This window comes from Patagioenas fasciata, chromosome 1, assembly GCF_037038585.1.
Source record: "Patagioenas fasciata isolate bPatFas1 chromosome 1, bPatFas1.hap1, whole genome shotgun sequence".
Lineage (NCBI taxonomy): Eukaryota > Metazoa > Chordata > Aves > Columbiformes > Columbidae > Patagioenas > Patagioenas fasciata.
In genome coordinates, this window is record NC_092520.1 from 96,596,799 (window position 1) to 96,624,410 (window position 27,612).

Genomic DNA, 27,612 nt, shown 5'->3' on the forward strand with positions numbered 1-27,612 from the left:
CAGCCTACATCTTTTGTACACAAATCATATTTCTTCCTGCTTTGCATGTTTAGAATAACAAGAAATATTGTTCGTAATTGCAGTACATCTGCAAGAGACAGGAGAAGACAGAACATGCAATGGTCAGGTTCCTGGGTAAGTGAGAAGGAGACCTCTGCTCTGTCTCTTGCTGATCTTTAGAGGATAGGCTTTTATGCCAGACAAAAGAAAGGAATTTCAAATGAAGTGATGCACCTAGTTAATAGGAAGTCTGAAGAAGAAAAAAAAATCTGAAGGTTTTAATACTCTTGTTAAGCAATGGAGTTGAATTGTGCGCTATTGCATCTATTTTGTGCTTGTAGAAGCAGTCAAGTGGATGAGGCTGCACCCACAGAACATGGTTGGTAAAAGTTTTTTAGTCATAATCCAGTTATTACCTGAAGTGCTTTGGAAATTAAGCACTCTAATAGCACCAGCATTACAGGACTAGAATTGGTAAATGGGTAGAAAATTAAAAGGAAGGGGATTGAAGGTAAATATTTGCTATTAGAGTTATTTTTTTCTGGGTCAAAAAGCCACACACTTCAGCCAGCTTATTGAATATGAATATTGAGGCCAGACTATCTAAAATAACTCTGAGTCTCATGAAGGTGAAGCCTGTTGGTGGCTGTCTGGGACTGAGCTTCCTTCTACACTCAGAGAGGTGAAGGTCATATGCTGCCACCATTGAAATGTGAGAGTTAGAAATACAAGGAAGAATACAGAGGGGTGCATCTGTGCACAGCTGGCCATGAAAAGTTACTCACTTGGGTTTTGGTTTTGACCCTGAATCTTGGAGAATTATTTGAAGGAGAAATTGCCCCGGAGGAGCCAATTGACAGTAAATAAGTATTAAGCATGCAGATGCTTCATCAGAAGCCTTTCTGAAAGCTGGTTGGATCAGGTCTGGTTTGTAATCAGAACTGCAAGTTCTTCACAAGAAGCTTGCAAAAGTTTCTAATTGTGGTGATTGTAAAACAAGACTGTTGTCAGTAGCCAAATCTGGTGGGGCTTCAGGACCCACACGAATTTCACTTGCCCCAGCCCTGTTGGTACTTAGCAGCTTCGGTTCTGAATTTAGAAGTCCAGTTAGTAATGAGGCAGGGCACATATTCCCAATAGGCACATGCATGTCCATATGTGCCATACATTCAGCCAGCCATAGGGACCAGCACAAGCACAGAAATGCCTTTACAGCACCCACCTAAACACAGGTGGCACTTGCGCAAACCTGGCCACCACCGATGGCTCACGGCCCTTCCTTCCTGCAGCTGCTTGAGGGTCACACAGGCACACAAGGCAGGTCTCTCCGCCAGTGAGTTTTGATCACTCTCTGAATCCCATCACTGGCCCAGACTCTGATCTTCTCCAGTTTTTGGCACCTGGACCTACAGGCCCTCAGGTCTGCAGCCTCTGACTCCAGCGGTGAGTCACTGAGATACGCACTGGGCGTGCAGATGGGGGTGCATTCACACGGTGAGTAGTTGGGAATAGTGTTTGGCAGGAGTACAGGTTGGACTGTGGTGATCAGGGGCAAGGATTGGTCAGATAGACAGTACTGACCAGCTGCCTGTTCACATGCTTCTGGTCCCTTTAATCTGTTCTTTCCATCTGTTTTCTCAGGCTTGTTTCTCCTCAGTCCTTGATCCATCCATTTCCCTGCCTTTGGCAATTCCCCTAAACGTCTGGAGATAAGTATTTGTTTCTCACTCTCTGTAGTTACCATACTCACTCACAGCTGGTTTTACACCATCCCAAACCTCTGTTCTCCCTGAATGATGTGGTAAGTCCTATTTCCTTTCAGACCACCACCCCCTCTTGCTTGCACGGCATTCCAGGGAGAGAGTTTCCCTGTTGACACATCTTGGTGGGTTTTCCTCCAGGAACAGTGGTCCTGTCCTTTTCCTTTGAGTGTCTTCAGACTGGCCAAATCAGGGGGCTGCATTTGCACTGGGTGGGTTTGTAGAGTTGTTCCTCTGAGCCTCGCCTCAGTCTCTGTGCCCAGTTTCACTGGCCTTTGATCACGTAACTGAGCAAAGACCATTTTTAGACTTTCTTGGCTGATTTGGTTGTTCTAAGCTTTCTGTTTAAAAATAAATGAAATAATGTGCCTGGCCAGTCTGTTGCTTAAGCCTATGCAAAATTTCCCTGTGATGTAAATTGTCATTGAAGTGGAACTCACACTGGCACATTTTTACCCTCACATGTGAAAGTTTCAGGCAAGTTGTGAGTAACTGCAAACAGGGAATCAAGCTGTTGTCAATTATGATTATAATAAATCAGGTACTGCTGTCTTAAAGTCTGAATTATGACTGTGTGTGTGAGCAGATATATTAAAAACATTCAGAGGAGCTTCACAGACGTTCCTGAAGAAGGTTGACTAGTTGATCTCTTGTCCAGGAAAATGGTGATGTAAACCTCAAGGAGAAATACGTTACCTGAAGTAGCCACAATTCCATGAAGCCTGGGATTACTGTAAGACTAGGTGTTCACAGAGAATTATTTTGTTTTGTCCAGTAGTAGTATGACACCTAGGGACACTAAAAGAAAGGTGAAACTCCGGAATATTCATAACACAGCATGTTTACTCTTTATCCTCCAAACAGAAGCACTAGCATCATCCTCCTGAATACCATATACTCTAAATATGCCATTTATGCATTATAAAAACAAAACAAGTAGATAAAAATAAAGCAGACCTTCTCATACAGGGCATGGCTGTGGCATTTTGACACTCAGCACGAAATTCTTATTGACAGGCAGTAAAAATAAACTCCCCAAGCGAAAGGAGTTGGGGCAAAAAGTGACACACATTCTGCAATAAATAAAATTAACTTTGAAGCCAACCTGAGATCCATCTCAGACGTTTGTACTCTACCACTTTAAAAGTACAGGGCCAAGCGAACCTTGAAATAACCACTATGGCATAATGAATAGAGCTTCTCCAAGGATTAGGTATTGACAGTCTGCCAGGAGTGTTGCCTGTGATAGAACATTTTGGGCCAAATTCCTCGCTGAGATACATTAACTGAAATGAGTAAAGCTTGCTGAAAGAGGAGTGTGGCCTACTACCTAAATGACGGTTTTTCAGTCATTAGTATGGTTTAATGCTAAAACTGCGTTCTAAAAATCAGAGAAGCTAATGCAGTTCATATGAAATGTCAGAGTGTTGAATGTGAACCAATATGCTTTTCAGGCCAAATTAGGGCTTTTGACTACCAGCATAGTAAAGCAAAGCCCTTCTTCTTCCTACTCCCTCACATCGCCCACCATTTTAACCTAAGAAAACTTGTCCTGACTTGGATTCCAACTCCTTGTGGCCGAGAAGGCCAATGGCATCCTGGGGTGTATTAGAAGGGGGGTGGTTAGTAGATCAAGAGAGGTTCTTCTTCCCCTCTACTCTGCCCTGGTGAGACCACATCTGGAATATTGTGCCCAGTTCTGGGCCCCTCAGTTCAAGGAGGGCAGGGAACTACTGGAGAGAGTCCAGCACAGGGCAACAAAGATGATTAAGGGAGTGAAGCATCTCCCTTACGAGGAAAGGCTGAGGGAGCTGGGGCTCTTTAGCTTGGAGAATAGGAGACTGAGGGGTGACCTCATTAATGTTTATAAATACGTAAAAGGTAAGTGTCATGAGGATGAAGCCAGGCTCTTCTTGGTGACAACCAACAGTAGGACAAGGGGTAATGGGTTCAAACTGGAACACAAGAGGTTCCACTTAAATTTGAGAAGAAACTTCTTCTCAGTGAGGGTAACAGAACACTGGAACAGGCTGCTGAGGGAGGTTGTGGAGTCTCCTTCTCTGGAGACATTCAAAACCCACCTGGACATCTTCCTGTGCAACCTCATCTAGGTGTTCCTGCTCCAGCAGGACGATTGGACTAGGTGATCTTTCGAGGTCCCTTCCGATTCCTAACATTCTGTGATTCTGTGATTCCTGTCTATCTAGATATTCAGTGTTACAAATGAGAGAGTGCAAGAAATGTCATCATGCAGTACAGGCATGTCCCAGAGCATCAGAGGCCCCCCTTTCAGAGTGCAAGGAGTAATGTATTCTTCCTACCTTTCTTTTTAGTAATCTGAGTCTATTTTATGTGCATTGCCTTTATTTTCATATTTATAGATGTGTTCAATGTATATGTAGAGATACAACTAATATATTTGTATAGATATGTGTAGATATAAGGGTGTGAGTATATGTAGATGTATATATTATCTCTGTTTTCATATATGTGTGTCTATGCGCATACAGGTGTATTTATTTATGTACCAAAACTGGTTTGTATCACTATACCAAATATTTTGAAGATAACATTTTTATAGAGGTATATATTCCTCCTCCTTTGTAGTGACAAGATGATATAATTATAGAAAAGCAGCAACAACCTGATTTTTTTTTTAATGAAAAGCAAAAGAATATCGTTAGCTTAGAAGTGGTTCAAGTCTGTTGCTACTGGATTAACAGCATAACAAGCTAAAATAGCAGGAAGAATGACTGTAAAATGGAAGCTGTTTTATCCACCTGAATGCCAGTGGTGTAAAGAATGGTATAAAAAAAAGATAGCGTTCTGCTGATGCTTTTCAAAAGGGGCTTATTACATTACATAAGTTGAGTAATTTTCTGCTCTCAGTCATTTCTCTTATAATCAGGTTGCTTGTGCTTTGTTCTTGTTTTCCTTAGAAGCTATAAGAAAGAATGGCTTGGAATTCTCATGTAAATCAATGGTGGGTCCAATTCATACATGTTTGATAAATTTGGCATATTTATAACTGCTGCCATTGTTGCCTGAATTTCCTTTTTATTAATCTGAGCGTTATTGCAATTCACTTTCCTGCCGGGTGTAGAGGAGAATATGTTCATGTGCCAGATAAATGTGTGCTACTTCTGTTCATTTGAATAGTGGTTTGCTGGTGACAGAAAACTGGAAGGAGTGCGTATCTTGGGGAGCAGAAGGAAAATGCCAAGGTTTTATGTAAACTAATGGGAACATGTGCTTTGATTTGCAAGAGCCACCAAGAGACTGGTGCAAAGAACAGGAATCTGGTGATGTTCTTCTGGCTGGTTTTCTTGGGGGCTAGAAAAGTCACTTGGCTGCATCAGGAAGGACAAATAACAGCACCCAAGATCGGCAAATCAAGGGCATTTCCCAGAAACAGCTCTGCGCACAGGGTGGGTGTGTCTGGTTGTGGCCAGGCTTGAGAGGATCCGCGCTGCGTACCCTGGGCACTGGACAAATCTCAGAGGTGGAAGCAGGAGTGCTCTGTGGTCTTTTCTTGACAGGGATGAGGGGAATGGGATAGGAGTGGTAAAAGCTGCATTGTTGTCATCTTTTTTGCTGGCCACACTGGCACTGATACACCTCAGGATTTGTATGAATCGCTTAGTATGTTTTAAAAGATTGTTTCTCCTGCTTTTTTTTTAGCTCCGCTAATTAACCGCATTTGTAGCCATTCTGTGCAAGTACTGATACTACAACATATAGGAAGAAGTGACTCCAAATGCTTCCAGGGTGTTTACAACTGCACACAAGGAAAGGAGATTGAAGATATAGTCAAGATTAACCTCTCCTTTTGTATCGCAGTATCATCATCTAATTAGATCAGAAGCAAAGCCCTGAGGCTTAGTCAGTATTAGAGCGTAGGCACCCATTTCAGGAGGAGGCCTTTGAGAAGAGTAGTCTTCAGCCGTCCACCTACACCATTTTCTTTGTGGCTTTGCAAAATGGAAAATGCGACAGATGTAAACCTCCCCAAAGGCAGTTGCATCTTCTTCTTCCATGTACTGCCTTTAAAGAGACTTTTGCCCCTCTGAACCACAGACTCTCGGACTATCCCTGCAGTTGAGCCTTGCCTTTGCTGTCCCTGAGCTGGCAGCGCAGAAACAGAACATATCCTCTGGAATTCAGTGGGTCACATCCTGCGGAAAGTGTCTGCCAGTTTGGAATCATCCATGCTATTTTATTACAGGCACAAGTAGCCTGTATCAGTGAACTGAAGCTGCAATGCTGATAAGATGGATGGAGAGGAAATAAGAAGGAGCAGGGAATTCTTCCCAGTGCCAGAAGAGGTCCTTTACCTGAACAAGGACTCTTTTCACCTAGTAGTTGCTTTGCCTTATGGCCAAGATAGTTCAGATATGTGGAGGTCCTGCAGCTGAGGCTGTTGCCACACAATTCGTAGGTCCCACGCTGGGGGCTTATATACAGTGGGACTCATGCCTGATGCTGTGATTTTTGTTCTCCGTCAGTTCCAAAGTGACTTTCTGGTTTAGGTTCAGCAAACAACCCTCTAGAAGAGCGTGTCTTATGCAGTTTCCCTAATGGTTCTTCTAACATAACAGATGGTGGGATTTTTGTGGGCAAAGCCAAACTGTGGCTTTGATTAAGTTTTGAATTTACTACTCTATGTGAAACTAATCCTTATATGACCTTTGGCTTATTGATGTGTAAGGATCTTACAGCGTTGCTTTGGATCCTAGTAGGAAAGCATACTGTGGCAAACCCTTTCATTGTATTGGGACAATTTTTCATCAGCAAATAAGTGGAGAGTGTGGGAGAGAATAATAGAATCGATCAGATTCTGTCCCTCTTCTGAGATCTTAGTATTTGATGTGAGATGACTTAAGAACATGGGACCATGAATCTGACCAGGGCATGTAGAGGCTACTGTGGTAATAGTAACAACAACTCTAAAATACAGAAGAACTCTTACAAATATTACAAATACAGAAGTGGAAACTCCTCTGCTAGGGTCAGATAGTACAGCTTAAAAGCAATTGGTTGGATTTCACTCAGGTCTTCTTTGGAAGTGGAGTGAGTGGTGACTCATGTACATACAGAAATTTTAAGAAGTAGTAATATTTTCAAAATGTTGTGATCTGATGACAGCACGATACTCTGGCTTGTTGCAGCCCCTGTCAGCATAATGTCATCTCACCTGTTGTCACAAAGACACCAGTGGTACATTCACCACTTGCACATAATAATCAAAAGCATTTAGCTAGCGCTGGAGTGAAGACTAACAATATTAGAGGTGTGCTTTTTTTTTCCATTTGCACACAGCCTACAACTGTCATTATATCCAGAAAATTTTGCCTAAAACTTTGACCTTGTGCATCTCCCCTGTGGCACTGAACACACTGCCCTCAGAAGGCCCAGCTGCAGCCCGGCGTACTGCAGCTGCTGTATTGCTGCATGTAATGAAGCTGCTCATGTCACAATCTGATATTAAGTCGTGCATAGCTATATCAGAGATTTTTAAAAACATGGATTACGTGATCAGTTAGTGGCTAATAGGCAGTGGACCACATTTTCCCTTCGGCTCTCAGAGCGTTGAGACAGGCTTGACAGTCAGATTCCTGTGAGTCCATGTAGGTTTCTGCTGTTTAAGAGGCTGTGTCGAAGCTAGACCACAACCTAGGCTCTCTTTATAGACAGAAGAGATTTCACTGATGGTCAATGGAGTATATCTTACTCTTAATTTAATCTCAAGCGAGGCAAACAAGTGACTCTCCACATTTACTAGGAGGAAGGCACAGCCTCTCCCTCACTCCCCATCACTGGAACAGGGGAGAGGATCAGAAAAGCAGAAGCTCAAAACTTGTGGAATGAGATAAGGGCAGTTCAATAAGTGAAGCAAAGCTACACACACAAGCAAAGCAAAATGAATTTATTCGCAGCTTCCCATCAGTCGGCAGGTGTTCAGCTACTGTCTGAGAAGCAGGGCCTCAGCATGTGGAAGGGTCACTTGAGAAGACAGATGCTATAACCCCAAATGCCCTTTCTTCCTCCCCCTTTCACCCAGATTTTATCGCCAAGCACGACATGGTATAGGATGAGATATCCCTTTGGTCCGCTGTCCCGGCTGTGTCCCCTCCCAGCTTCTTGTGCACCCCAGCCTACTCTGAAAAAATAAAACCTTGACTTAATGCAAGCACTGTTCAGCCAAAACACTGGTGTGTTATCCACACTCTTTTAGTCACAGATCCAAAACACAGCGCCGTATCAACTGCTCTGCAGAAAGTTAACTCCATCCCAGCCAGACGTGGTAGAATAGCTCTCATGCAAATGTTTACATTGTAGATGTTTGCAGCTAGTTAAAATAAATCCCACCTTGAGATTTCGAGTTCTTGGTGTATTAGTATGCCTACATGGAAGGTTTCCACCTTCCAGTTTTTGAATCCTGCAATATTGCCATGTGTCGAGATTGTCATGAATCCTTGCTTTTCATCCTTCAGCCCATGTCAGCTACTGAACTAGTGTAACCTGTGCTGCTGTACTGATTTTAGTGGTGGTATTTTGTTTTATGGGAAGGTGAGTCCAGAGAGTGCATGTGGTTTTTAGGATCAAAACAGGGGGTTTTGAGGTGGCATGGATGTTGTTCTCTGTTTCTTCAGTATTTCATTTAAAGTGACAGTACTTGCAAGGAAAACCATGTAAGCAGCCTGGACTCTTATCTCCTTTTTCTTTCCTGTGTGTAATGGTTTGTTAATAGGTAGCATAGATAAATGACCTAGAAGTATGATAAGCATAGGTAGGCCAGTCATACAGAAGACATACAATTAAAGAATAAAGAAACCTCAAGAGAGGAGTCCAGCTTAATTTTCTGGTAATGTATCCAACCAGCACTTTTTGAAATGTCATTGTCAGTTCAGTTGATGATCAGGGAAAGGTGGAAACATGTTGTTTTGACTTTGGGAAACAGAAGTGTTTTGGAATATAGTTTACAGGGACATCTAATTGGAAGGATGTGCAAAGACCAACACTCTTTATGTGGGCCTCTCTTACTAGTGATATACATAAGTGTTCAAGCCATTAACATAGCTAGGTTCTTCTGATGGATTTCTAGTTTGTGGAGGAAGCAACTCCTTTGACTACCAAATTTTTCCTGTCTCAATAGACCAGTTGGATCAGCCAAAATCCAACTTAAGTCTTTCCATAGTTTACCCCTTGCCCTTTCATTGAAAAGTTGAATGACCTAATTGTAAAGAGGAACAAAGAGTGTCAAAAGAAGTTACAGGTGTTACTGGGAAATTAACCAATGCAGACATGAAGTATAAGTGAAAGGACTGTTAACACAGAGGATGTCCAGATGAGCTTATAATGAAGATCCCTCTGGAAATTTTCAGTATCCTCTTTTTGTTGGAAAATGGCAGTGCATCAGAATAGAAACATGATGTTTCTTCACTACATTTTTATGACTACATTTTCATGGAGATTTTTCAGGTTGAGGATTTTCTAGGAAGAGAGAAAACTCAGTCAGGACACTTGAAAATGTGAGACCCAAGCTGGAGTTCTTGATCTGACTCAAGGACTTAATCTTGGTTCACCCTCACCTCAGTGTGTTCCACTGGCCTCTGGAATAATTTGTTACTGGTTTGTAAAAAACACAACAAAAATCTGACAGCAAAGTTGAGTTTTCTCTCTGCCTCAGAATAAGAACAAAATGGAAACTTGAGGTCGAAATCATGCTTTGTGAAATGAGTTATTGCTTCTCAACTTCCTTTACTAATCATTTTGTAGATAATTTAGAAAAGACAGGATTTCCAAAATGCTGAGTGATTCTGATGCCTTGTTTTAGCATGTCCTGAAATTGTGAATTAAAGTTCATTAGCCTTTTTTTAAACTTCAGATAATTTTAATGTGTACATTTGAATTTTCTTAGTATGTGAAATAACAGTTAATCAATTCAATGTTACTTATACAGCAATCTAAGAGTCTCTGTCAAATGATTATTACTCATTTGTGTGTGATTTGTGTCTTTACATGGGACATATTATTGATAAAACATTTAATTGCTTAGAATATATGGTTAGCACCAAGAGTTTTGTTTGTGCTACTCTATAAACTTTCGCTAATCTATAATATAGAATGTAGGTCAGCTGGAGCTTTTTAAAACAGATGGAAATTTGGTAGTTTAGGGTAGTTTGATGGATGCAGATCCCTACATGGCTGCCAACTTCTCCAGTTCCAAATTGTGAAAAAAGCAGCAACCAGACTGCTGAAAGCCACTTATTCTAAATAATTTTCATTCCAGAAGCAGCAATGCCCTGTGCAGTTGGGTTTTGTTTGTAACATATTCAGCACTGACATACTACAGAAGATTATAATTAGTTCAGTGGTGTTTAGAGGATTTTATATTTAGTTTGCAGACAATGAAAAGTGTTTTAATTTGGGCAACTTCAATAGCGTAAATATGCAAGAAGAGAGGTAAAATCACAGTTGTTCTAAGTAAAATGGGGGGACTGATGGTAATGCAGCACTTATTTCCTCACACACTTGTAGTTTTCCTTTATTTTTTCATTTAGGATCGTAGTTTATATCTGTTACTTGATTAGTGCTAGAATAAAGTAACCATATTATCCTGTGTTTCTGTTTCATGAAAGCTGAGAGTGTTAGGACAAATGGGCAAAATCGGTATGGCCATTTCTGAAAACAGAAGTCTCCCAGCTGTTCATATGGCTGACCACAGGGGATGTCCTGCTGCTGGAGGAGCTTCTTCAGCCTCAGAGGTTCTTCTGAACGTGACTCCTGTTCTCATTCACTGAGCTCTTCCACTTTTGGAGACCAATCTCTGAAGTTTCTGCTCAGGTAGCTCCTGGCTGTATGTAGTGTCTCACCTCTGAGATTTGCCTCTGACTGTGCTTCAGAGGGCACTCACTGCTGGTTCCAAGTGTTCCTCAGCCTGCTTGTGGGAGAGGATGGGATGGGATTTGGTGGAAGCACTTCTTGCAGTTTGCAGTGCCGAACTGGTTTGGGAGCGTGGGAAGAGGCAGGAGAAGGATGTGCAGAGTTGTTCAGAAGGTCGGAGGGCTGGGGTGCTCAGCAGCTGCCTGTTCTTCCGCAGAAGTTCCTGCAGCAAATTGTCATCTCTATTGCAGTTGAATAAGACTGCTTTGAAAAAACACTTTTTGTTTGGAGTCAAACATAGTGATTTGAGTTATAAGCTGACTTGTGAACTGCGATTTTTTTTTTAAAGGTCAAAAAGTGTGGCAGCTTTTAAATTGCAGTGACCAGGACTGAAAGCATTTTTCAGAGTCCAAGAAATGTGGCTCCCTATGTTTGTAAGGGCTAGGGACAGAATGTTGTCTCGTGAGTATGTAAATAATCTCAGAAATCTGTGTTTTAAACGATGACTCTTGTTGCCAATAGTTCAGAAAAATATATAGGATTTTTCCTATGCAGTTTGCAGGAGACATTTCATCACATTCCAATTTAACCTAGAGTTTGTGATAAGAATGTATGCAGGAGTATTAGAGGAAGCTTTCCTTTACACACCAAGCTCTTCAGACTAGATAATGCCATCAGGCCCAGCTTGGAGGAAAGAGGTGCTATGCAACTTCTGCTGCTTCCGCTGTAACTCTAGAAAGCCTCACGGCATTCCTCTCTAGCCCTTGCATAGGAAGGTAGGGGGAGAGAGCCAAAGTTTTACTTTTGCTTTTTTTCCCTCCCTGCTTTCTTGCTGTGTGCATGCATGTGGGTGGGAGAGGCTGGGAGAAAGAAGGGTGAGAGCAACAGTAAAAAATGTGGTGATCCTGAACATCAACACGGAAGACCCCAGTGTTCTTCTCTGAGGAAGGAAGGGTTTCTGTTTCCCTTGTGGCAGAGTGACCCAGCTGGAGCTGCACTTTGAAATGAAGGCAGATGGGCAGTTCAGTTCATAACAGCTGCCGGGCTATTTTGGAATATCTCCTACTTGAAGATTTTTTTTCAAAAGAGAAAGGATGTTGGGAAGGGTTCTGGTTTTATCCATTTGTAAGACTCTGAATAACACTATTTGTACTTTGAGGTATAAAGGTACTGCAATTATCAGAAATTACTTTCTGCCTGACTGGCATGCATAAACAGATTTCATCTCTAAATGTACGTATCGGGCTCGTGACTTTAGTTTGTCATTTGAGAGAATGTGTCAGCCTTTCATTTCAAATTGTGTTGGCTCTTCTTTTGTCAGGAAGGACCTTTCTTGCACTTTAAGTAACAGAAACAAAGGCAATTAAAAATAAGTCAGCAAAAAGCAATTATCAAACAAGAATTAGGCTATGGATATTGCTTTGAAAAGACATTTTCACCACATTCAGAAAAAAAGATGAAGCTGTGCGTCATTCATACATGTTTGGTTTTTTTGTTTTTTTTCCCTTTCATGTTTCCTAAGTGTTGAAGATAAATTAGGGTAGCTATTTTCTGTGCAGGCAAAGTACAAGCTATGCCCCGGATCTCCAAATGCTTCAACATGTAAATACCGCTTCTGAAGGCATCAGGTCTTGCTGCAAGTACAGATTTATTTGCAGTCATGTTTGAAGGTTACTATGGTTCATTGACCCATTTAATTGTCACTCTCTATCCTCTGTTGCAGGCATACGGCTTTATGTGCATGTGTATTGAAGATGAACAGCTTTAACTCTCTCAGGCAGAAACATTCAACAGAGAAACAGACAAGAACCAAATCTTGCTGTGGGCATATCTGATTAAAGTTAATAGACAGGACCCATATATAATCATAATCATCCTGTGAACCTCAGTAGAAGGCTGTAACCTTGCTGTAGGACTGGCTAAAGGGAGCTATACAGAAAAGGTGAATACAAGGAAAGGCTCAGAGCAGTTGTTCCAGTGGGGCTAGTATAAACCAATATGAGATGGTTTTTTTACCAAGAATGGTGTGTAGTAGTTACCTGGGCCTCTTATTGGCTCTGGTTGCACTGATGGGTTACTTATGTACTTCAGCTCTGCCTGGTCATAGCCATAAAGAGCAAAGATTTAAAGATGGCCAGCACAAAACCCATTAGTCTCACAGCATGGTGGGGAGGCATAATCAATAGTTGCAGGAGTGAGGAGGTGTGCCCACAGTGCGACTGACTCCTCTCCCCCTCCCCCGTACCCTTGGAGGGATGCAAGTCGCAAGATAGTCTACAAATACTGTGTCCACCTCCCAGCACTTCAGTCACCTGATATTTGGTGGTACGGGTTCTGTGTACGTAAACTTGTTTACAGAGAAATGTTACTTGGCCAGGAGATGTGATACAGGCAGACAAAGTGAGTGAAGTTGGATAGTCTGTTAAACCTTCCAACTCAAAATTACAGGGTTGCAGAAGCTGCAGCACAACAGACTGTCATATCTGATTAATTATTCTGAAGAAAAGCTAAATACTAAAATAATGCAATGAGTAGCCAATATAATAAAGAGCACAGTTTACAGAATCCTTATTTTGAAGTTTCAAGAGAGTGAAATCTTTACTTTGGGCTTTTTTTTTTTCTGAGCTGCACAATGTGGACTGTCATATCCAATGTCTTGTGTAAGTTTAATATCTAGTCCAGTGATCTCAGAGAACAATGACATTAAAGGGTCTTTTCAGATTCTCTATAATCTACAGTTTTGTTTAAGATTCTCCCTCTGCTAGAACTATTTTCTCAACTAGATTGCCATCTTCTCATCATCGTACTCTCATTCGTTATACAACATGCCCTACAGTAACAAGGAATTTCATGTCATAAATCTTGCTTTGGGCTCTTATAATCTCTCTTGAGGCTCCAATTTACTGTGCATTTTACTGAATTGCCACAGCAGGAAGTTAGCTGATACTTTTAGCACAAAGGACGAGTGCTGATAGAAGTCAAGTCATGGGCACCCACACAAACAAAATTCAAAAACTGCTTTAAAGTTTATTCTGAATTGCCTTTTAATTAACTTCTAATCTTCCAAAGCATATTTGGATTTTTCAGGCTTTGAGATTTTCTGGTTAAGTTTGAACCAAGTGCTACCAATACAGTGAGGTGTTCTTGAGCTAGTAGATAGCTTGAAGCAAAAATGTGTAAAGTTTTGAACTGTCCCCAGTGTGAAGTAAGCACTAAATACTAATGATAAAATAAAAACACAGTATCTAATACATTTGTACATCCCAAACATGGGCAGGATGCTTTTCTTGGTAAGTTCATAGGAGGCATCTTGAATGTGGAATGTCAATCCAGCTTGAAGATTTTGAGTGTGTAGTTTGTGTGCTTAGTTACTGCATTTGTGCAAGCAAATGAGGGACAGTGATCAAAATGTCTTTGTCCGTTTTATTTGTGACTGATACTGAAATCAGTGATGATTTTGTTGGCAAAGTATGAGATTTATCACAGCATCTAGAGGTTTGATGCATAGTCTAAGATAATTGTCCTGAGTTCCCTGTATAGTTAAAAGATGCACTTCTAGAGGGTTATTGATCCCTTCCCAGAATAGGAATGAAAAATAGGCAGAATTACCTGTTAGGTGTGCCTGTTTACTTCTATTGGTAATAAATAGGTTGTACACAGTGAATTTAGGTTAAATGTCGAATGTTCAGATGTATAAGATTGTGTAGATTGAATGCTACAAGGCTCACGGTGAGCATGGGCTAAGCTCTCTATCCAAGTTATGAATAATCCGTCCCATGATCACTAAGTGGGAAATCGGCTGTGGATCAAGAGCAATATGTTTAAGAAGGCCTGGTTGTGGGCTATCTTAAGAAATGCAGTTTAGTCCACAAAGAAAGAGCTTTGCTACTCAGGGGGTTTTCTATTTTTTCTTTCTTATATACCCCCCCCCCCTTTTTTTTTTTTTTGTAAAGCATGAACGACTTATATTTTTAGGTTGAGAGGAAATGATTCCTCATTTCTGATTTAAAAAGGACTTTGAGGCAAAGGAATTTGATTTAGTTCCTTCAAATACTGGCTTAGCTTTTCTGCCCTCTTTGTCCTGATGTTTTGGTGCCTGGCATGGTGTTTTATAGACGTTTATATAACGAAGGTCATTTATCTGAGGCAAGGTACAAGAATGCATTACAATTGTAAATTCCCTTAATTGTCCTAAAGCAGGGCTCAGAGCCTAGACAATGGAAAATCCTATTGTTCTACATCCCTGAGAGACGTGTGAATAGAATAGAAGTATATGGATGTGTGGATTCTAAAGCTTCAGTGTAAGAATGATTCATAAATAGGTTTATTCACTTGTGATACACCAATCATCTGTGAATTTACTTATAGGTTTTATTTGGTAGACAGTTACCTTAAACATACTTGTTATTTCTAGTGTGACTTTGCCCCTTGGACTTTACAGAAGTACAGTTCAGGCCATATACAATTAAGAAAATTCCTATTATTAAAGCAATGTATTTTTTCATTCTGTCAGGAAAGCTCTTTCTATCCCACACTCTTTTTGGAAGCTAAAAGATACCTCTTTTTCTTCCTAAGTATCAGTACCTGTAATTCACTTTAACTTAAGCCTGTGTAAACTCAATGGGGAACTTGGGAAAGAAGTGTCCATTTAAATAATCCCCATCACTAGTTTGTTGGTTTTTTTTTTTTTAATTCAAATTGTTTGAATAACTATCCACTGATACAGATAATCCCTCTCACCTGAGAAACTACATACTCTTAAACTTTAGCAAACCCTGTCTGTACCACTGAGAGGAAAATGTTCTGTACTCATGTAGCAGGGGGGCAACATGGTACCCTGGGTGGTTAATAGCAGAAGTAGACATACATGGAAAATATCTCCCTGTTTCAGAAATACCCTGTCTTTGAACTAACTTCAATTTAGATGAAAAGCCCAAAGTATCTTCATCTTATTGGGAAGTGATTTAATTTTTATTTTATACTAAAATAAAGCAAACAAGCAATCCAGTTTGGCATGGAATTATTTTAATGGGCCAGCATGAATTGTGCATAAAGGGCAATTTCATTTAAGTCCTCTTTTTGTTTCAGAATGGAGAAGAAAAGGAATCTCAAGAGATGGATTCCTGGGTGGCACAAACTGCTGGAAGGTCCCCACCTGCTGAAGGGTCTGTCCCACCTCCCCACCTTGCTTGTAACCCGTGAGGTCTTGTCCTGGCAGTGACAGCCCCACAGCCCATGCAGCTGAAAACAAACCCTTTTTGTTCTTAATTTCCAAGGAACTGTTTCCAGGTGGATGGGCTAGATGTCCTCACTGGTTGTGCAGGTGCACTTGAAAACCAGCTCATGGGAAGGTGTCCAGGGAAGAGAGGGCAGAAGGACACTACCCTCTTCAGTAACAACTTCATCTCCTCTAGCTGTAAGCTGCTTCTGAAACTGTGTGCTCCAAATAGCCCCAAACCCACAAACTGAGCCACCATCTCGCAGTACCTACTAGTCACTCCACACATCTCCTGGTATGTGTACAGCTGTCATGTTTACAGGCACAAATCGATGGTTGTGTGGCTGCCAAGTTGTAAAATGGAACTGTTAATCATCAGGAGCTAATTTACTTCCACAATTATGTTATTTATGTGCAAAGAAGAGGAACCTGCACCTGTTTTCTTGTGCAAATAGACTATGTGCTTGTGACTTTGAGCTCCAAAAAGTAGCACAATAAATGGAAGATATTTTCTGTCACTGCCCTCAGTGCTTTGCAGAACCAACCTGCTGTTCTCCTGTAGGTGCATGCTTGCTTCTGGGGTTTAGGAAGATGCTCGCTCAGTGCAGCAGGGGGACAGAGTGAGTAGAGCATGAGGAGACTGAGAGGGACTCCATGGGACAGCAATATGGGGTGACTTTCTCCAGGAACTTCATGTAAATCTCTGTGCTGCCACTCCCTGGCCCACAGGGATAAAACTCTGTTAGATGAAGCAGGCCAGCATAGTCTCTACCCAGTAATCATGGAGGTGGTTTGCTTTAACAGTGGCTTCTTCTCAGGCCTGAGGACAAGGGTTGAGATGGACGAAGTGAGTAATAGAGGAGGATCGGACAAGAGGACTTCTTGTTGGTATATTTACATCAAAGTATAAAGAAAAAGCTTTTTGCTGGTGTAAAAATGATTAAGAAATATGTTTCCTAACTAATGTTTATTACATCTACAAATGTTTCTAGTGTAAATCTGGCCTTGGGCTGTTATCTGTCTGTGTGTGTTTCATCATCTTGTGCTTGTCTGTGGAGTTGTGCCAGCATTCCCCAACTGTTCAGTTTTCTGATATAAATCTAAAGAGCCTATTAATGAAATGCCTGCCAGATATCATAAAGATGTTTTCCACATCTGGTTGGACTTCTGCAAGCTCTTTCTCTCATCCATAAGTCACTAACTTTCTGTTTGATGTGATAAGTGACCTGTTTAGTCTGTTTTTCCATTACTTGTGGTGTTGCACAGTAGGCAAACCAGGGAGTGCTTTTTACCCATGGGAGTGTGGATATGGTAGAGCTCAGGAGCAGCAGCAAAGCCCTGTGTTTCCTGGAAGCATTTTTCCATAATAGGAGGACTTCCTACTCTTGTCTCAGGGGTAAAGATGTGGATGTGGCATCTTGCTTCCGCATCCGTTATTTGGGTTTTGTGTGGGAGAATTCCCTGGACTTTGGCATATTTTTAAAATTGAAATGAGGAAGTGAGATGAGGACTCAGCCTATAAATTTTAGAACAGGAAAATGCAATGAAGTTTCATTAATGGGATAGGGTCAGGAGACAGTGCCAAGAAATCGCTGTGGTTTCTTCTCATGATTTAATGGACAGTTTGATTGATGTTACTGTACATGAACAAATTTATGTGTTTATAACAAATTGCTGTTTAAAAAGTGTGTTTCTCATATAAGGTATTAAAGTAGGGCAGGTTAGTAATATAGCACTTGCCAGAGGTGTCTTCTGTATTTCCAGCTGGATGTTTGTCAGCAGGAATGTATCACATCCCATCTAAAAAAGCACCACAAAAAGACATAGAAACATAGTACTTTTTAATAAACAAATGGTGCACTTCTACCTGGCTGCAGGGAGGGTTGTTTCATAGGTTTCCTATGTTCCCTATTTGGTGTAGTGAATTTTCTGAGGAAACTTTGAGCAATTTCAGGCCAGTGGTACTTGCAGAGTACCGACAACTATTTCTTACCTTCAGAAGAGCTTGTGATGAAAGAGAAATGGTTCAGATATATTGGGAAGGGCAAATCCTGCTCTAATTGCAGCGAGCAGGGAAAGCCTGCTGCTGTGCTCACCTGGGACCTGAGATGGGCTCTTGGTGCCTATTGGTGGATGCAGAATTAGGCTACAATGCTTAGAAACTTCTAGGAGTCTGTGTGACATTTCTCTGAGTAACAAATGAATATACTACTGAAAATGAAATGCAAATGAATGAAGCATTTTAGTCAGAAACCTAGAGACGGTATTTACCTGAGGAAATTCACTGTAAGGGTAGGAGTTTTAGTTATGATTTTTTTTGCTGCTGATTCAGACACTTTCTAAAGCATGCGCTCCTACCCTCAGTATGGGGAAAGGGTGACCTGCTTCTCTCCAGATGGATTGCAAATTTTTTGTTAGAATGATAAAACTGAATCTCCTCAGAAATCTTTGTAGAATCCATGAGGAAGCAGATACAACCATCAACACATCCATTAGCAAAGATTTTGGTGACTTGAGCAATGAGAGCTCCCTTGGTATCTTCATCAATACCAGAGGTCAGCCTCGATCAGCTCATGAAACAAGGGGCTGCTGTGGGCTTTGTGAGGGAAATCCGCCTCTTGAATGGGGGGTCTGTTCGGGCCAGTCATGTGTTTCTGGCTGCAAATTTGGTCTAATATCACAGTGTCTGGAGTTTGATTTCAGTGGGAACTCCTTACATGGGAAAATGAAATACAACTGGCTTCTCAGGAGAAGTAATTGGAATCTAGAATGTAATGTGAGGTGAAACCAAGACCAAAAATTCTTACATCACCTGAATTTTCTGTTTCAGTTTTCATTTATTACTTTTTGTATTCTGTTTTTAGTGGGTTGGACTGAGAATGTTGCTGAATGCTTGCTCTGGTTGGTGGTGGTACATTAATGTCCTGTTGACAAATTTATATTTTATAATTAAGTAGTTGTTGAAAACTGGTATTTGCGTTCTCATAGGCGTTAACCCCTAGATATATATTTTAAGGGTGAGATCACAGTAACTCCAGGAGGGGACACTGGAAAATCAAAAGGATCCAAGCTACTTTCCATTGAAAATCAAAATGCTTTTAAGAGAAATACTGAAAGTCATGATGCCAAACTTGGTCTTGGTGTAAGTCCAGTCCTAAAGGAGACAGCCACTGCGGTGCTCAAACTGAATTGCCTGTAATATGCACCCATCTTGGGGCGAGTTCACTTTGAGGTTCAGCCTTTCATTAAACTCTGGGGTGTTGAAACTCCCTATTGCACGGATCATGAACTAGTCAGCTGAGGAAAATGAAGGAGGCCAGGTAAACCGGGTTTGAAGGTGGTCAGCAGATGGATGTGAAACAATCCCTGTACTGTAAGAGTACAATCCCCTTCAAATGCATAATCTGTTTCTCGTGAAAGACATGTGGCCCAGTATAGAAGTTTTAGGTCAACTGATTCAGTTAAAGATTAGCCTCGATATTCTGAAAAAGAAGACTGTAGTTACTTATGGACTCTAATTCCTTATAAAGGATTATACTGGGCACCGCACTGCTGCTACAGTGTCAAATCTTTTTGTGGGTATGCTAAATTAACCTTTGTAATAGAAAAGCTTCTTTTGTGCTTCCAGTCAAAAGAAGAGATGGTTTTGAGTCTTTAACAACTTAAAATGCCAATGATTGGGATCCTAATCTAAAATTCATATTTTTTTCTATTTCTTCTTAAATCATGTTCCTCTACTATTTCGCAAATGAGTGTCCCGCTGTGTTCTAACATTGTGTGCAGGATACTTAAAATGGAAATCTCCATCAGAGGGGCAGGAACAAGTGCAGATAATGAGAGGGAAGGTACTGTAATTAAAGGTAAAGTGATTATCATTTGTGAAATTATGTTTGGAAAAGTGACTTTAACAGATGTAATGTTAAATCTCACAGTCATGTAGTGAGAGGAAAGGCTTCAGTTTTAGGTAGTGGTATATGTGTTGGTACCTGTTCTCAGATGATGAGTGTGTGTTTTGGATTGTACCTCCCTCAGTATTTATGGCAGTGCACACTCTTCATGCTCCTCTATAAGTTTGTGTAATATTCACTGTCTCAATCTTGAAACTCATGATGAGCTGACTATTATGAAACTCTGACGAGAACCCTTTGCCCTAGAAATCAGGTCAGAATGAGCTCACACAATAGAAATTTTTGGGATGGAGTTGCCATGTGATGTTCTGTCATGTTGAACTGCTTTGCAGGGCAGACAGGGAATAGAGACAGACACCAATGAGTACTTTACTCTGTGTACTACTTGTGGGACCTGGTGAAGGAAATCCTGTCCCAGTGGAAGTCAATGACAGGGCAACTTGGCCAATGTGAGAAAGAGTTTCTTAGCTCCATATGCCTTCTGTGTGTGGTGAGTGTGTGCATAATGCAAATCATTGGTGGTAAAGTCCAATGTTTGAGTCCCTATTAGGTTATAGGCTTGGGAGGCAGCTGGTTCTCATGACACTTAAGGGATAGTATGAAGGACTTCCACCCTATAGATCCCATCTAGTGAATATTGTCATGTTTGAAAGCTCTAATCTCTTCCTTGTACTTTTCTTTCAAATGCTGATTTCTGAAATGCGGTGACATTGGTGTGAGGGACAAACTTGTTAGACCTTGTTGGGGTGCCATGGACTTCTCTCCTCAAAATAACTGTTCCTTTTGATAGGTTATCTTTGCTTTTGTTCTTAGGACTCGCTCCACAAACAGACAATGTAAATACACTAGTGGTTTAATACCCATGATATTTTGTAGCTTCCAAACAAGTTGTTTGGTCGAGGACAAGCATTTAGAGTGAAGAATTACTAGCCTATTAAAAAAAAGGCACTTGAGCAAACTGTTATGTAGATACATTTGGTCTGTTATCATTTTCTAGGACATTTGCCATGAAAACAGTAGGATCAAATATTTCAAGAGAGACTTTTCACAGCTACTGCTTTTCTCCTGGTCTAGGGAATGGTCAGAGAAGAGTATTGATTGTGGATCTGGGAGATCCCATGGCAGCATTATGTTAGTGTTTTTGTGCAAAAGTTTGCTCTCTGTGGCATTGAAAGGGTGTTAACAGAGACTAGAGAAAGAAGAAAACTAGAATTCTAAGCAGGGATAAAAAGAAACCAAAAAATGGTGGCGCGAGGAATAAAGAGAAGATAATCTGCCATTCATTTTCTAGGAGCTTGCAGATAAGGTGATTTTTTTACAGCATTTCAATGTTCCAGCTACAACTTACGCTAATGATAATCACAGCACTGGGATAGTTTATGTGTGACATATAAATACTGCCTGCATATACACCAGTGTGGCAAAATGAATTGCCCAATCCCAGCACGGCATGTAAACAGATCTTCCACCCTTCTGTTTTGGTTTTAGTTTAATTACAGAAACATTTTCAACATATGAGATTGTTTTTTGACACGTTTCTTACTATTGAAAGTTTTAATGAAAAGCACTGGTAATTGCATTAAAGTAAGGAAGTAAAAAAATGAAAGAGATCCTGAAAAGTCTAAATGCCTGTCAGGGTACAGTCATTATGCCTTCAAATGGGAGTCATGCAAATGGATACAACTAAGCCCAAATCTGGAATTCTCGTTGGAGTCCAGTTTGCTTACACTTAAGAGTGACATGGAGTTTGGGGCTTTAAATTAAGGTTTATTGGCAAAGGTAGCTTATTCAAGAATAAGGTGAGATATTTGAAGTTGGTGGTGTGGTTATTCTAGAACAGCTTCGCCTGAGGACATATTTACTGTGGCATGATCTTGTGAAATCAATTTATCTAAATGAGAAAAAAAAAAAAAAAAAGGGTAAGTTCTTAATCTGGAATAAGCATTTCCCTAGGAATTATTTTTACAGAGTAATTGTGGTCAGTCTCCCTCACTAGACAAACCTTTATAGCTCTTGTGTAATGTTAGCGGTGGAGTATTAGATACGGTAATGGAGACACAGACATCCTAGTACCATACTCTGAGAAGACACTTAACAAATGACAGCAAGGTTTCTTTGCCCTGTTTGACAATTTTTCTAGAGTGAATCAAGAGCGTGTGATCCTGTAATCCTGCCATACTACTTGTGTAGTGGGAGGAGGCTGCTGCTCCCGTTCAGAATTTGGCTTTTGATAGTTATTGTGGCATGCTGATCTTAGCATCAGTCTCTCAGTAGGTTCCTGCTTACGCCCGTTTGTCAAAATTGTTTAGAGAAAATAAACTTTCATGGCCCACCAGATGTGATCATGAAGGGTTCAGTGAACTTTTCTTTCTTCTTTCAGGTTATAAGACCCTTTTGAAAGGAATTTCAGGGAAGTTCAGCAGTGGAGAACTTGTTGCAATTATGGGTCCTTCAGGAGCTGGGAAGTCAACGCTCATGAACATTCTGGCAGGATACAGGTCAGTAACAATGAAAATCCTAAGTAAGGTAAGGTCACCTAGCCTGATGGCTTCTTGGAGACAACAGCAGCAGAAGTCTTACCCCAGTGTTTGTAGAAAACAGATTTTTCACAGACTTTGAATTAGATTCTTATTGCTCATATTTTTTCTCTTTATCCTGTACTGGTTGCTTAGGATTTATCTGTTAGCAAGTCAGATCCAAAAATAGGAAGCAATTTAAAGTCCAAGACACCACAATTTTTTTCCTTTCTAACTGTGTAACAAATCTGACTCAGTGTCTTCTGTTCATAATGCTTTTAAATCACATTTTATAAGCACTTGAAAAAAAATTACCCTTTTTAGTTGCCACTTTAATAATGTTGATGTCCTCTTGGCCGAACTGCGAAGTGTGAAGTGACAGTGGTTCGTCTTCCTGAGTCCTGCATTATATAGCCAAAGTGTTTCTGTGTTATTGTTATTAGGACATAAGGAACAGAATAGAAAAACCTAAAAAAAATCACTTAAATGGCTTGATTTATTTTCAGACATTCATATAAGACAGCACACATTTTATACTAACTTCGAGTAAAATTTTCCGTAACACTGCGTGATGCCTCTTATGAAAGAAAGTATAATCATGAAGTAAATTAGTTTCTATGCACTGTATCTGTTTTATTCCATCGTGGGCAATAATTACCTAAGACTTCCACATACTGAGGCCTGTGGCAGCACAACTGAAGGCAAGAGTCACCCCTGGTTATTTTCTTGACTCGTTTCAGAGAGACGGGAATGAAAGGAGAAATTCTCATCAATGGACAACCTCGTGACCTGCGCTCTTTTCGCAAAGTCTCCTGCTACATCATGCAAGATGACATGCTCCTTCCTCATCTGACTGTTCAGGAAGCTATGATGGTGAGCTTTAGTTCTTGCTCTAGTTTATTGGAATGGGAGAAAATGGTACTGTGCACATGTTCTTACTCCTGGTAGTGCCACGAGCCATTTTCTCTATTTGATCCCACTCAATGAAAGTGCTCTTACTTCAGTGATGCCTTGAATTCCATTTCAGGCTCATCCTTCTAGTTGTCTGATCTTCTTTAGCTTCATCATTTTCAATTTGTGACCAGCATTGTGATTTGGAAGAAGATCTAAGGCTGTACTCCTTAGACCTCCCAGAGAATGGAGCCTGCAATTCTGCACAGAGTGGGTCTTTGTAGGCACCATTTTTTTTCTTGGTTAAGTAACCTTGTCTCACTTTCTCTCCATCTTCCATGTTCTGATTTCAAGGTGCTATTTTGACTTGAGCACAGTCTCTCTGCTTCTTCTGCTCTCTGCTCCTTCTACTCTTTTTTTGCTTTTTCTTTAATAAAGGCATTGTATAAAATCTCTTCCAGTTCTTCACAAGAAAACAACAGGAACAGAATAATCACAAGACTACAGGCAGCATAAATTATTCTTACTGTCTTTAATAGAATCAAGAAGTTTTCTGCTTGCCAGCTTGACCAAGTCTAGAAGTGCCTGTTGCTCAGTTTGAGAAATGAGCCACTTTTTCCTCAGAGGATGTTATGAAAATAAGGCTAGCATACTGTATGCTAGCATCAATTCACAAATTTTAAGGCCAGAAAAATCACTGTAGTTTTTATGTGGCTAGTTTTCTGGAAATGTTCTTCTTTGTAAGAAAGTTTTTCTTCTCTTTTGTTTATTTGAACATTGTAGTCAGAATCCTGTAGGACCGCTTTTGTAGAAGTGGGCCCAGATGATACTTGTTGTCTAAATTAGTCAATCAAGGCTCTGACAAAAATGATTACTTAACAGTTTAATTGCTTCTAATAAAGGTTAATCATAATGTTTTGTGGAGCTGCCTCTTAGAAGAGCATATGACATCTGTAACAAAATTATTTATTTCTGTACTCATTTGTTCAAATCCTGGAGAATAGCAGTGTTTTGGTCATTCTCATGATATGAATGAAGCACAAATAAACTGTCATTCTAGCATTGCCTGTGAAGTTAGTGGCTATGCAAAAAGTGTTATTCCTGTCTTCCCCTAAAGCTCTTTGGCTTGCAGGATGGCCTTTCTTTTTAATATGCTTTTTGTTAGATGCTGGAGTGATTCTTAGGTCAGATTATACTCAGTCACCTACTGCACAGGCATCTCTGATGCTTGTGATTTGAACACTATAGTTTAATTTAAACTTTCCTGACTGGGTTGAAAGAAGTGGTTTAAATGGTACATTGGGATGTTGTGCCTGAGGCATCCACTCTAACTGGTTGTTGTGCTTCAGACCAGTTCAAAATCAAATTCCTTTGTGTCACATTCCAGGTGTCTGCTCATCTGAAACTTCAAGAGAAAGATGAAGGCAGGAGAGAAATGGTATGTATACTGTCCATCAAACTGAGAATTTCAGGAATGCCAAAGAAGTCTGTGAAGTGAGCTCTGTAAAGCAGATATTTTTATCTAACATTGAATTGTGTTGGTCTTGTAATGATAGAAAAAATCCTGAGCTCAAAGTTGACAGGTATCATTATGAGGGACCATTTACTACAGTCTATATAAAGATTGCTTTCAGTATGAGACTGAATAGATAATTGTAAAAGACCTACTGAGGTGAATCCACAAGTTTTGTAGGATTCCTTTCAGTGTACCTTAGCACCATAGATTCTCTTACATGCATGTGTGAGGGTTCAGGCGTCTCGTGTGTGGTGAGAAAAATCAGTCATGTCTGGCAATGGTGAGCATAGCCCTTAATTTTTCCAAGGACTAATGAAAAACTCAGCAGTTCTTGTAACTGGTGCAGAAATATCTTTGCTGGTGTTTGAAAGTGTTGATCTTTATGGCTATGCTGGTGGCCATATTGTTGCACTAGACAAGTCAATGCAGTCACAGTTAAGATACAGACTAATGTATTTTGAAGCTGTGTTGGATGACTGAGGTTTGGACAAGTGAGAGATCAGTCTGAAATACTCACATGTGTTTTCTAAAACACTGGGAATGAGTTTCACAACTTACTCTTGCACATTTACTAGACTGTCCTGCTTCTGCCTGTGGCTGACATGGCTTTCCTGGGTGGGAGAGAAGTCTTGGTGTGTTATTGCCCATGGAGACCTATATAACCCAGCTGGACCTTCACTAGGAAGCGTTCTCTCACCCATCTGGTTACCATGATTCCTGCCCATTGTTTGATCTGACACAGGGCTGTGCTTTTGAAGAAAATACCTTGAAGGTGTGTGACCAGATAAAAAGGCTTCTGACATGTTAGCTTGTGCATGAAGCAGCATTCTCAGCTGAATTTTGGTTACCGCAGTTATACTTCGAAGGGCTGGAAATGTGCGCTTTCTACACATTTATTCTGCACTTGAAGTGTGTATGCCTGTGTATTCCTAAGGACATTCAGAGCTCACCTGTCTCTGCTGGGGTGGAGTTACCAGGGCATGCTGAAACCTGCGAGAGGAACAGTTTGGTGCTGCACAGCATGTTTTAAAACCACATACACCCTCAGAGGATAATGCCTGGAGCTAAACATAAACAAAAACTCACAGCACTGGTGAAAGCAGATATGGTTCAGGTTGTTTAGAGAGTTGTAGCTCGGAAAGTGTTCAGAGGTGTTTTGACTGGCCTCAGGCTGTGTTTCAGTCTACCTTAAGACAGCACCAGCAAGGAGACAGTGTGGTCTCTCACACGCTGCCTCCTGAAGAGGAAGCCTCTGGGATGTGGGGATTGTGCTGAGGGCCAGTGGGGCTCACATGAGAACATAGCTCCGTGGCTAATGTTGAGATTTACCTTCCAAGAAAGCTGTCTGGTCCTTCGACCTTTATTAGGGACATGTATGTTACTCTAGACGGGTCTTCTAATGGCTTAGTACCTCGGTTGTCCTGCCGATGAAAAGGGAGTTACTATTGGTATAGGAAGCTTCCAATGTTTTTGCTATACTTCTGTAAAATTCAAGTTTTATGCTTTCCATAATTTTTCAGTGTTCTTTTTTATAAATAGAAAGAAGGTTGATCTTTTCATTTTGGTGCATTTTGTGCTCCCAAAACCATGCACTGAGGAGACCCTTTGCAGGCACATTAGGAGATCTTGCAGGTGACTGGAAGAAGCCACCTCGCAGGACTCAATTGAAACCAAGTTGTGCAGGAGGAAGGAAGAGATGAGGAGACACAGGAGTGGGAGTGGGAGTGGAATGTGGACATGAGAAAGTTGTGGCCTGTAGTCTCAGGAATGTGAGAGGCTTCCTGCTTTTCCCCAGGTGTCAGTTCATTTTTTTTAATCCGATGGAGGCCTGAACTTCCCTTGTTGGGCTTAACCATTTCAGAGGAGTCTCTTTTCTAGTGAAAGGCACCACTGGCAGTAGGTGGCATGTGATTCTGAAATAGAGGTTTATAAAGGAAAAGGCAAAACTGCTTCTGACCCACCTGAAGAAAAGTATGCCTGAAATGTGAAAGCTATGGCAACCTCAAAGGTAGAGCAGCCACTGTTTTGGCTGTCTTCTGTTTCTATTTCCAAACTGGAAAATTCAGCATTTCTTCAGTCTCTAAGAATCCTTGAAAATCAGAAAGAGCTCCAGAGAGGGAAACTTACGGGAATCAACATATGTTTGGTAGCTTAAGATTGCTTTGATTCTCTCACATACTTTTTTTTTTTTTTTTCTTTTTAATGAGCGAAACACAGATTTTGGGGTTTTTTTAATCAGAAAACACATTTATTTAGAAACAGCTGTTAATTTTATTTATACTTTGAAAGTCTTAATTCGCTTACACTTTAATAAGTTAGGCTGAGCAAGTTAATTTACTGGTTCACACTGTCAGTGTAATTACAAACAGCTCTTTGAGGAAAAAGCTGTGCTATATGCATTTATTCAACACATACTAGAAAGGCAATCATTTTCTGGCTAGTGTTACTGGCTTGTGCTGGACTAGATCATGCATTTTATTGTAAATTATGAGATAAATGTTTATCATAGATAAATTTTATGAATTTATGCACTTGTGTTGGGAAGATTACAGATGCTTCTTTAAAACAGGGACAAGTGAAAAATTCATCCAGTGAACCATAGTTTGTTTCTAGTTGACCTACATTGTGCTGCGCCTGTCCCGTAGCATCCTTCCTAGAGATAAAGGGAGAGAGGTAGTTGGGCTCTTCTCTCTGAGAACAAAGGTTAGTGAGTTTTGTTATTTTTTCTCCCACTCTCACTGAGAGAGGTAGCTCCTGGAAAACAAAGTCAGGACAAGTGAAGGGTCAGGCCCTGGTTGATCTAACCAATTTTTACCATATTAGCCACCCTTTCTCACCCTCCACCCAGGTAACTATTACTTTAAAAAATGACAGGCTCCTTTTCATATACTTCAGTGAAGTATTCAATGTGAGGCTT

At 40.6% G+C, this 27,612-nt stretch overlaps 1 protein-coding gene across 3 annotated transcripts in view; it reads left to right on the top strand.

Moving 5' to 3' along the window:
• Nucleotides 1-27,612, top strand: part of ABCG1 (ATP binding cassette subfamily G member 1) — a 58,273-nt gene that overhangs the window by 12,493 nt on the left and 18,168 nt on the right. For all 3 annotated transcript variants that reach the window (XM_065861274.2, XM_065861281.2, XM_071811476.1), the window contains exons 3-5: nucleotides 22,153-22,270; nucleotides 23,029-23,161; nucleotides 24,567-24,617. In XM_065861274.2, coding sequence (XP_065717346.1) covers nucleotides 22,153-22,270; nucleotides 23,029-23,161; nucleotides 24,567-24,617 — 302 coding nt within the window. The remainder of the gene's footprint in view (nucleotides 1-22,152; nucleotides 22,271-23,028; nucleotides 23,162-24,566; nucleotides 24,618-27,612) is intronic.